At 38.5% G+C, this 12,235-nt stretch overlaps 1 protein-coding gene across 1 annotated transcript in view; it reads right to left on the reverse strand.

Annotated features, from left to right (window-relative positions):
• Positions 1 to 12,235, reverse strand: part of KDSR (3-ketodihydrosphingosine reductase) — a 45,487-nt gene that overhangs the window by 7,105 nt on the left and 26,147 nt on the right. The window contains exon 7 of the mRNA XM_039525431.1: positions 10,275 to 10,358. Within this exon, the coding sequence (XP_039381365.1) occupies positions 10,275 to 10,358 (84 nt within the window). The remainder of the gene's footprint in view (positions 1 to 10,274; positions 10,359 to 12,235) is intronic.

Below are 12,235 nucleotides of genomic sequence, written 5' to 3' on the forward strand. Positions count from 1 at the left end.
GCGCCGCTCCTGTAAGCGGCCAGCACATCCCTGTGGCCCCGGGGGGGGAGGGGGGGGAGGGAGGTGCGGGGCACATGCCTCTGCACACTGTCTCTCCCTGCAGACACCTCCCCTGCAGCTTCCATTGGCTGCAGTTCCCCATTCCTGGCCAATGGAAGCTGCAGGGGAGGTGCCTGCAGGAAGGAGCAGCACATGGAGACCACCTGCCCACTTCTTGGAGTGGCACGGGGCCAGGGCAGGCAGGGATCCAGGATTGACCAGTTGATTATGATCCACAGGTTGGTGACCACTGCTTTAAGTGAACTGGCATCAGTTTAGGTTCGCTGTACCAAAACTGTTAACAAGAGACACCTCATGGACTGTCAAATAGAACTCCTCCTTTTATAAGGTAAAGGCAATATTTCATAAACTAAAGGACAATTTCATGAAAAAGTTGCCAAGACTTTGTTGCTTTTAGTTATTTGTAATATTTTACGATTGCAGAATATTAAAAATAGTAATTGCTCAAGTGTTTTATTCTTAATTGAAGTTATTAGAATTATCAAACTACATTTAGTTTATATACTAGATATAATTCAAGTTCTATCGTCTGTAGCTTATACTGGAAGTTTAAACTGCTTTCCATTAACAAGAAAATACTTTTAGATCCACAAACCAAGAAATTATTAAAATTATAGTTTTCTGTACACAGTATCCTTCAAAAATCCACTTTTGTATCTCTTCCCTTTCTTGGGGATTTACAAAATTTACATGTGAAGTTCTTGCAAGTGAAGCAGCTGATGTGCTACATTAATGCCTCAAGGCACATATAACTTGGCACCTATCATTTAGATCTCTTCTAATCTAACAGGTCTGTTAAAAGAACAAAAAACAAACAAGAGTCTGGCATGCTAGCTCTCAGGCAGATGGGGGATTTTAATCTCTCAAGCATACTGCTTGAGAATTGCCGCTGAAGTTTAAGCAGCCAAGACTGAAAACTCCAATACAGAAACCACTTTAGTGTAACACTGAGGTTGCAGTGTCAAAACTTCAAGAGCATGGAAATACCTTGTTAAGATCATATACACAAACTCCATTGTGCATTTCCATTATAAGAGAATCTTTAGTTGCATCACAACAGCCTATTCCAGATAAAGTTTATTAAACACAAGGACTCTAGGCCTGTAGTGCTCAAGTGTGCTGTAAGAAGTTAACTATACATTTATTAGCTAGCATGTGCACATAAAATGCATTCACCTACATGCACAGCTATAGAGATTAGCAAAGATTCAGAGTGGATAAAATCTTTTTTTTTTTTTTTAATTTAAATACAAGGCGTTACTTTTTAAAATAAACCTATTCAAAATTTAATTTCAAATTATGACTTCCTATATTAAGTCCTAAATTTATTGTAATCTATTAAGGTCGTTTAAATATAGAAACAAAAAAGTTGAATCAATCAGCCTTCCCTCAAACTTTAATGATTTAAAGGGTGTGGCTTTTTAATTCTATTAAAAAAATCACTAGGAAAAGCATCTTTACTTTTGAGGTCAGCTCAAGCTTTGGAAACGTCACAATGTCACGTACCACATTAAAAAAAAATCAATATTACTTTCAGCCTTTACAATGAAAGTGTTATTTTACATTTTTTCCAGATATAAGTACTGCCACAGATTCTGTTGTGCAGAAAAGGTTTTGATTACTTTTGGTTTCAATTTAGCTAGCAGGTGCAGAGAATATTTTCTTTGTTTGGACTAGTTTCTTGAAAGTTGAGAAATTGAGTGGGAATAGAAAAAGCAAGAACACTTGTTTTCCTCTTCCAGTCTATCAAAAACAACCAACCAACCAAAACAAAACGAAGTGGGAGAGGATGAGATCTATTAATTTTAAAGCTGTGAAGGACATAGGAGCCAGATTTTCAAAGGTATTTAGTCATCTAAAGATGCATATATGTGCCTAGTGTGATTTCCAAAAGTTCATAAGCAGGCTAGGCACTTAACTGCTATTAATTTCAATTTGCTGTGTTGCTGCAGATGTGTTGGTCCCCCAGTATAGAGAGGCAAGGTGGGAGAGGTGATGTCTTTTAGTGACCAACTGCTTGTGGAAAGGATCTCAGGTCTCAGGAAGAGCTCTGTGAAGCTTGAAAGCTTGTCCCTTCCATCAACTGCAGGTGATCCAATAAAAGACATTACACCTCACCCACCTTGTGTGTCTCAATCTCACTGGGAGGTAAGTATTCAATGAGTTTGGGAACTTCTGAATATCTGGCCCATTGTGATCAGAAAAATCTGTTAATTCACTAACTACAGTTAATATTTCCTTTGTTTAATAAATCAGTTGTAAATGCAAAAGACATTTGAAACACAAGCTGTAAGTATCCAGCACATTTAAGGTAGTTTTATTTTAAAATAAAACAACATTTAAAAATGCTGGTTTTGTACATTTAATTAAATTCCAACTCCGTCCAAATGCAGTTAGACACCAATCCTTAGTTTAAAAAAAAAACAACCCCACCCACACAAAAACCCCCGCTAATATAGATATTTCCATTTTTAAACATAAAAATGTAAAAATTAAGAATCTAAATAAATGTATGTTTAATTACCGGTATGTAGTGTCTTATCTAAGTTTGCATAAATATATTGTACCCTCTTCATTAGCAAAGCATGCCATATTTCGCATAAGCTATATTTGGTTGCAAATCAATACGTTTTAATGACTATACCAACCAGGGAGAATGAACTGCTCATTAGGAAAATAACTACAATATTAATATCAATGATTTAAATTATTAAAATGTGATTTAAACTGCTTTGATTAAAATCAATCCACCCTGAAAAGACTATTGTACGCATTCTACACAATTGTCAAATTCTCATAACTTTGTAAACCAAACCCAAATTTCTCCCAGTCCCATGAAGTACTTAACTACTTTCCACACCAAATTTCTAACTTTTACCATTTTTGCTGAATCCAGCCAGAAGTCTGCTCCTGTACAGATTCTAACTCAAGAATAGCAGAAAGGACTTTGCTCAAACATTAAAGATTCAGCTGTAGTCAAATTCCAAACAGAAGGTGAATGTAAAGTTCTGAACATTAGGAAACAGGATGAGAGTGTCAACAGCATCGCTATTTTGCAAATTCAGTAAAAGCAGCAGTGGGCAGTAACTATATGATTCTTTAAAAAAAGGTGTGTGATGTCAGCATTTAAGATTCTCAATCTTTGTTTGGTTACCTTTGTTTAACATGAATACCAAGGCCCGAGAGATATTTTTAGATACATAAGTATCTTCTAGTAATAGCTGCTCTTCAACTACAAGTTGTGAAAAATCTCAGTGTTAATTTAAAACAGCATAGAAAATAAAATCCAATAGGAAGGAAGATTCTCTATTTCCAAATATATAGCAAAGTATGCAAACTAGGGCTGTCAAATGATTAAAAAAATAATCAAAATTAATCACAAGATTTATAATAAATATTTTGGATGTTTTTCTATATTTTAAAATATATTGATTTCAATTACAACACAGAATACAAAGTGTACAGTGCTCACTATTTTTAATTACAAATATTTGCACTGATAAAAGAGAAACAAAAGAAATAGTATTTTTAATTCACCTCATACAAGTTCCGTTGTGCAATCTCTATCGTGAAAGTGCAACTTACAAATAGAGATTTTTTTTTAATATAACTGCACTCAAAACAAAACAAAGTAAAACTTTAGAGCCTACAAATCTAGTCAGTCCTACTTCTTGTTCAGCCAATCGCTAAGACAAACAAGTTTATTTACATTTAGGGGAAATAATACTGCCTGCTTCTTATTTACAATGTCACCTGAAAGTGAGAACAGGCATTTATATGGCACTGTTGTAGCTGGTGTTGCAAGGCATTTGTGTGTCAGATATGCTAAACATTCATATGCCTTCATGCTTCAACCACCATTCCAGAGGACATGCTTCCATGCAGATGACACTCATTGAAAAAATAATGAGTTAATTTTTTTGACTGAACTCCTAGGGGGAGAATTGTATGTCTCCTGCTCCGTGACTTTTACCTGCATTCTGCCATATATTTCATGTTATGGCAGTCTCGGATGATGACCCAGCATATGTTCAATTTAAGACTTTCACTGCAGATTTAACAAAGTGCAAAGGGTTACCTAGCAGCTCTGTGTTCTTGGGAAGCCAGGGCGCAGTACCCAGCCAGTCTGACTCACGAAAGACCTTTCCCCCTCCCCCCAGCCTCTGCTTGAACCAAAACCGATCAGAAGACTTACAAAAAGCAATGAAAAGGCAGTGGGAGACATACCTAAACCCCTAGGATAAGGGTGACAGGATTAAGGAAACTCCCTTAGCTTCATTTGCATCGAAGATGGGACAGTGAGGCATCTCTATTACCATACAGAATGGAGAACAGAGATTCCAAGGCAGGAACCGCACGGAACTCTGAGACCAGAAAAGCAGGGAAGCACTGCATGATGGGGGATCTCTGCTCCAGATGTTAATGAACCCCTGCCTGCACACACCCAGCTCAGTGGTTATCAGACCAATTGTAGTAATAAATCCTTTATTGGTATCCAAAATAGTGAAGCATTGCATTGTGAGCTCCCTCCAAGGAACATCGCCCATAGCCAGGAATGATCAGTTCCAATTGTCTAGCCTGAACAAAACAACTTTGGTATACTCCCTGGAGTCATCAGTTTACACAAACAAATCTAGTTTTCTCCCTTGAACCATTGTTGTTTCCCTACAAAACCCACCATCCATGCTCAAAATCTGCATCAGTTCCATTGGGACTTCATCTTCTCCTGACTGATCGTGCTGGGGGCTCTGCCTGTCTCCAGCACTCTGGAACCCCAGCTACCACCACCACCTGGGACCCCCGATCGATTCAAGCTCCACGGAGTGGTGAGAACCTGTCTGTCTCTCTTGCTCTCTCTCTGTATAGCTTTCTGACCCTGACTTGTAAAACCTGATTTTTATAATCAAATTTAAGTTAGATTTAATATTAACTGTTTTGTTTGACTCCCCTATGGTTATTTCTCATCATCATGTTCCTATTATGCCTTTCGCGTTTAGGGCAATGACTAAGCTCCTCCACTTCTGTCTGTTTCTGGCAAGTCTTTCAATGGTTCCTCAGCTGTCCCTCTGGTTTTTCAGCTTCCACAGCTCTTCGCCGTGTTGTTTTCGGGTGGCCTCATTTTCGCTTGCCTTCAGATGTCCATCTTATTGCTACTCGGGTAATGGAATCAGTTTCCATCCGAAGCACATGACTGATCCATCTCCGACACCTCCTGGCAATGATGTTGTTCAGATCCTCTTTGCTGCACTGTATTAATAGATCTTGGTTTGTTCTGGGCCAAAAGATACGGAGGATTTTTCTGAGGCGGGTTGTATGGAATGAAGACAGTTTGGACATGTCATAGTATCTCATTCCCCAGCATTCTGCACTATAAAGTAGCGTTGAAAGTACACAGCTCTGATACATCTTGAGTTTGGTTTTGGTGGGTTTTTTTTAATGATGATTTCCAGACTGTATTTAAGCTCTGGAAGGTGTTTCTGGCTTTACTGATTTTGTTCCAGATGTCCTGGCTTGTTCCACCATCCTGGCTGATGGTGTTGCTCAAGTATGTGACTGTACTATGGGTATCACCTGGCAATAAAGAACTTTCATGGTTAAACTGGTTGCTTCTCTATCTCCCCCCTGCCCCCCCAGGGGGTGGGTGTTTTTTTGGCTTCCTCATTCGCTCTGCAGGAACACTCCTTGTACCTAAGCTAAAAAGATCCCTGCAGCACTCAAAAATCCTATGGGGTTTGCTCATCAAGTGGGTTACTACCAGAACAATTGAAATGTGATAGTGGGGATAGGGACGTGCTGAACCTGGGACATATGAGGATGGCAGCTTGGAGGTGCTGTTCAACCCAGCCTGCTGAATCCAAGGGCCTATGAGGGTGACACCTTGGAAATGCTGCTTGACCCAGCCTACTGAGTCCAGGAACATATGAAGGGCCAGCTTGGGAGTACTGATTAACCCGGTCCTCTCAGACATGCTCTGTTAGGGTGTGTGTTCGGCTGATTCTGGGGCTGGAAGAATCCATCCCTGGGGAATCTAGGTCCTGCAGAATAGCTCCATTGGGAGGGAACTTGCAGCAGGGAGAAGTAGAGCTCTGCATGAGAACACAAGTGACACAAGCAGTACATTGACAGAATTACAGAACATCCCCCACTCCAAAAGAATAACCCTAATAAATGAGCATACCCCAAAACAACAAGTAAATCTGGTAACAAAAGAAGATACCAATAAGACTGGTGCTTGACCCCAGGTTTAAAATCTGAAGTGCCTTCCAAAATCTGAGAAGGATGAGGTGTGAAACATGCTGTCAGAAATCTTAAAAGAGCAATACTAATGCGGAAACTACATAACCCAAACCACCAAAATAGGAGGAAAAAAAAAAAATCAACCTTCTGTTAGTGGCATCTGACAGAGATGATGAAAATGAAGGGGCAATGGCCCACACTGCTTTGGATTGTTATCAAGCAGAACCTGCCTGTTCTCGCTTTCAGATGAAATTGTAAATAAGAAGCGAGTAGCATTATCTCCCGTAAATGTAAACAAACTTGTTTGTCTTAACAACTGGCTAAACAAGAAGTAGGACTGTGTGTACTAGTCTCTAAAGTTTTACATTGTTTTGTTTTTAGTGCAGTTAAGTAAAAAAAAATTATACATTTGTAAGTTGCACTTTCATGAAAAAGACTGCACTGCAGTATTTGTATGAGGTGGACTGAAATACTACTTGTTTTGTTTTTTACAGTGCAATAAATAATAAAAAATAATATAAAGTGAGCACTGTACATTTTGTATTGCAGTATTCTATATTGCAATTGAAATCAATATATCTGAAAATGTAGAAAAACTTCCAAAAATATTTATTAAATTTAAATTGGTATTTATTATTGTTTTACAGTGTGATAAAAACTGCAATCACAACTATTTTTGCATGTTAATTGCTTGAGTTAACTTCGATTAATTGATAGTCCTAATGCAAACCTATCCCAACAGCATGAGATACAGAATAATGCAAAGTTGCATATTTAAGATGTCACTGAAAATTTAGATCTTAGATGCCAAAAATGCAATAATTTACAATACTAAATGCACCAGAAAAACTTCAGTGTCATTTTCTATTCCATTATAAACAATAGGGGGATTTTTTATTAAAACAAACAAATAAAATAAAGTTATTTTCTTGTAGTATTTGCAACCAAAACACTTAACATTATAGGAGAAGTGAAATGGGCTACAAAAATTAGCTAAGTGACAGAAACAGTCGGTGTTGAAACAAAATATGCAGGATAGCATAGTGAAAAGAAATTTAAAGAGCTCTATCATTTATCTGCAGTGTTATTTGTAACAGCTAAGTTTTTAAAATATAATCTTTTCCAAAAAAAGCTTAGAAATGCACATTAAAGGACTGTCTTTTTTTGGTATTTGCACAGCATCTAGCACAAGGGGGCCCTAAACCTAGCTAAGGCCGTTGGGCACTACTGCAATATAAATTGCTGGTTGTTTATTAAATGTGAGAAGAAAAAAAAATCTAAACTATTCCCTCTAACTTTCAGACACCCTACAATTACTCTGGACAGCCTTACGACCAAAGAACAGTCAATGTACAATGGAGAAAAAACAGGCACTCATCATGTCTTCTAGACCTAAAACAGTATATAAGCAAGGATTACACATTAAGCATTTGGCCTTGATTTAAAAACCACAAAGTTAGGGAACATCTTTATTTAGTATTTCTTTAAAAGATGCTAACTGGAAGAAGAACGTATAAATTAGAGCAGAGATGGTTTTTATTTAAAAAAAAAAATCAATTAGAAGCTACAGCCTCCAGCATTAAGCTCAGCCCTTCAGTTCAAGCCACCAGAAGAGGGAACCACACAACTCGATTACAAGGGAGGTTATTAGTAGAGTTCCTCAGGGATTGGTTTGGGGACCAATCTTATTTAATCTTTGTATTACTGACCTTGGCGCAAAAAGTGGGTGTTCACTAACAGAGTTTGCGGATGACACAAAACTGGGAAGTATTGCCAATACAGAGAAGGACTGGGATAACTTACAGGAATATCTGGATGACCCTGTAAACTGGAGTAATAGTAATAGGATGAAATTTAATAGTGAAAAGTGCAAGGTTATGCATTTAGGAATTAATAACAAAAATTTTTGTTATAAGCTGAGGACTCATCAGTTAGAAGTAACAGAGGAGGAGAAGGACCTCGGAATATTGGTTGATCACAGGATGACTATGAGCCACCAACGTAACATGTCCGTGAAAAAAGCTAATGCGGTCTTGGGATGCATCAGGCGAGGTATTTCCAGTAGAGATAAGGAGATGTTACTACCGTTGTACAAGGCACTGCTGAGACCTCATCTGGAATACTGTGCGCAGTTCTGGTCTCCCATGTTTAAGAAGGATGAATTCAAACTGGAACAGGTACAGAGAGGGGCTACTAGAATGATCCGAGGAATGGAAAACCTGTCTTATGAGAGGAGACTCAAAGAGTTCAGCTTGTTTAGCCTAACCAAAAGAAGGCTGAGGGGAGAGATGATAGCTCTCTAGAAATACATCAGAGGGATAAATACCAGGGAGGGATAGGAATTACTTAAGCTCAGTACCAATGTGGACACAAGAACAAATGGATATAAACTGGCCATCAGGAAGTTTAGACTTGAAATTAGACGAAGGTTTCTAACCATCAGAGGAGTGAAGTTCTGGAACAGCCTTCCAAGGGGAGCAGCGGGGGCAAAAGACATATCTGGCTTCAAGGACTAAGCTTGGTAAGTTTATGGAGGGGATGGTAGGATAGGATAGCCTAATTTTGGCAATTAATTGATCTTTGACTATTAGCAGTACATAGGCCCAATGGCTTGTGATGGAATGTTAGATGGGGTGGGATCTGAGTTACTACAGAGAATTCTTGCCTGGGTGTGTGGCTGGTGAGTCTTGCCCACATGCTCAACGTTTAGCTGATCGCCATATTTGGAGTCGGGAAGGAATTGGTAGAGGCCCTGGTGGTTTTTTGCCTTCCTCTGCAGCATGGGGCATGGGCCACTTGCTGGAGGATTCTCTGCACCTTGAATTCTTTAAACCATGATTTGAGGTCTTCAATGGCTGAGACATAAGTTAGGGGTTTGTTGTGGGAGTGGCTGGATGAGTTTCTGCAGCCTGAGTTGTGCAGGAGGTCAGACTAGACGATCACATTGGTCCCTTCTGACCTTAAAGTCTATGACTCTATGTGGTAATAAAAGGAGCCTCATCTTCTCAGTATTCAGTTTAAACTTCAACATGTATCCTAGCTATGTAGCTCTTTAAAAAGTTACGCTTTTGTTTGGTGATCTGTTCTGGAAGGTCTAGTGAAGAGAAGGAACTCATCCTATATTAGAATATTTAGGGATTTTTTAAAATATTTATTTAAATAAAAGCCTCTTGTTGGCAGACACACTGGTGGAAAGAGATATGGTAGAATTGCATTTAGGTGTCTAATACCAAGAGAAAAACAAACACTTTCCATCGTACTTTAATATTACATTATGGTTAAGATTCTGTAATGGGAATTTTTCAAAGTCAAAGTCACGCAAAGGCTGCGGGCAATAAAACAAAACTTCATGGAAGCCAGTGACCTGTCTGGGTGTGTGTATGTGGGAGAGGGTCAGGGGTTTGACGCTGAAGTAATCATGGAGTTCTATTAAAGTCACGTGACTTTGGTGACAAAATCGTATCCTTACTTACAGCCAAACCCTCCCTGAGTTACACCCCTGAAAACAACTTAGTTCATAGGTTCATGAGTGTAACTGACAGCAAAATTTGGCCCATCTTAATAAAATAACTTTTAAACTTTAAACATTAAGCGGTTAAGACAGACTTTTGTTTCTGTTAAACCAGCGTTGAAGCAAGGTAGACTGGTTTACAATTGTTAACACTGGTCCCTTTATGACATTTTCAGCAAGACTTTGTAAAGAAAAGAAATTTATGTAAAAATCTACATACATTTCTTCGTAAAGAATACACTGATCTGAATAAAATGTTTTCTTACAAGGTAATTGATTTTGAATGTTCCTGCTGATAAACATTTGACAGTTAAAGTTCAGTAGCATTATCTAATGACATTTAGAGTATATTGTTTTTTTAAAACATATAAAGCATGATGTTAATGAACACAGTGGACAATGCATTTTAATTTCAGAAGTGATAAATCCTGGACTTGTGTGCAAAATTCTTTATGAATTAAGTTACCTTTGTTTTGATTTCTTCTGCAAAGCCAGGTGTATCAGTATCTGGAGGATAGGCAACTGTTACATAGATGTTATAAGGCTTTACCTGTTTTTTGGAAAAACAATTGCATCTCTTAATATGAGGGACATATTGTTAAGTTTCATATATTTCTACTGACATTCTATTGTGTTGAGGAGATGTTTCAAACAGGCTAAAATTCTGCAAACATGTGTAGTCTTACAACCTAGATGATCATGATGGTGAGACTATTTAAGTACTGCTTTGCTCTTAGAACCAAATGAGAAAAAAGATGCATTTTTACATAAAAGGTAGAGAGAGAGAGAGTGTGTGTGTGTGTGTGTGTAAGAACATAAGAAAGGCCGTACCGGGTCAGACCAAAGGTCCATCTAGCCCAGTATCTGTCTACCCACAGTGGCCAACGCCAGGTGCCCCAGACAGTTAGTTAATCTAACAGGCAATGATCAAGTGATCTCTCTCCTGCCATCCATTTCCATCCTCTGATGGACAGAGGCTAGCGACACCATTCTTACCCATTCTGGCTAATAGCCATTTATGGACTTAGCCACCATGAATTTATCCAGTCCCCTTTTAAACATTGTTATAGTCCTAGCCTTCACAACCTCCTCAGGTAAGGAGTTCCACAAGTTGACTGTGCACTGCGTGAAGAAGAACTTCCTTTTATTTGTTTTAAACCTGCTGCCTATTAATTTCATTTGGTGACCCCTAGTTCTTGTATTATGGGAATAAGTAAATAACTTTTCCTTATCCACTTTCTCAACATCACTCATGATTTTATATACCTCTATCATGTCCCCCCTTAGTCTTCTCTTTTCCAAGCTGAAGAGTCCTAGCCTCTTTAATCTTTCTTCGTATGGGAGCCTCTCTAAACCCCTAATCATTTTAGTTGCCCTTTTCTGAACCTTTTCAAGTGCTAGAATATCTTTTTTGAGGTGAGGAGACCACATCTGTACACAGTATTCGAGATGTGGGCGTACCATGGATTTATATAAGGGCAATAATATATTCTCAGTCTTATTCTCTATCCCCTTTTTAAAGATTCCTAACATCCTGTTGGCTTTTTTGACCGCCTCTGCACACTGCGTGGACATCTTCAGAGAACTATCCATGATGATGCCAAGATCTTTTTCCTGACTCGTTGTAGCTAAATTAGCCCCCATCATGTTGTATGTATAGTTGGGGTTATTTTTTCCAATGTGCATTACTTTACATTTATCCACATTAAATTTCATTTGCCATTTTGTTGCCCAATCACTTAGTTTTGTGAGATCTTTTTGAAGTTCTTCACAGTCTGCTTTGGTCTTAACTATCTTGAGTAGTTTAGTATCATCTGCAAACTTGGCCACCTCACTGTTTACCCCTTTCTCCAGATCATTTATGAATAAATTGAATAGGATTGGTCCGAGGACTGACCCTTGGGGAACACGACTACTTACCCCTCTCCATTCTGAGAATTTACCATTAATTCCTACCCTTTGTTCCCTGTCCTTTAACCAGTTCTCAATCCATGAAAGGACCTTCCCTTTTATCCCATGACAGCTTAATTTACGTAAGAGCCTTTGGTGAGGGACCTTGTCAAAGGCTTTCTGGAAATCCAAGTACACTATGTCCACCGGATCCCCCTTGTCCACATGTTTGTTGACCCCTTCAAAGAATTCTAATAGATTAGTAAGACACGATTTCCCTTTACAGAAACCATGTTGACTATTGCTCAAGAGTTTATGTTTTTCTATGTGTCTGACAATTTTATTCTTTACTATTGTTTCAACTAATTTGCCCGGTACCGATGTTAGACTTACCGGTCTGTAATTGCCGGGATCACCCCTAGAGACCTTTTTAAATATTGGCGTTACATTAGCTAACTTCCAGTCATTGGGTACCGAAGCCGATTTAAAGGACAGGTTACAAACCTTAGTTAATAGTTCCGCAACTTCACATTTGAG

Source organism: Mauremys reevesii, linkage group 2 (genome assembly GCF_016161935.1).
Source record: "Mauremys reevesii isolate NIE-2019 linkage group 2, ASM1616193v1, whole genome shotgun sequence".
NCBI classification, from domain to species: Eukaryota; Metazoa; Chordata; order Testudines; family Geoemydidae; genus Mauremys; species Mauremys reevesii.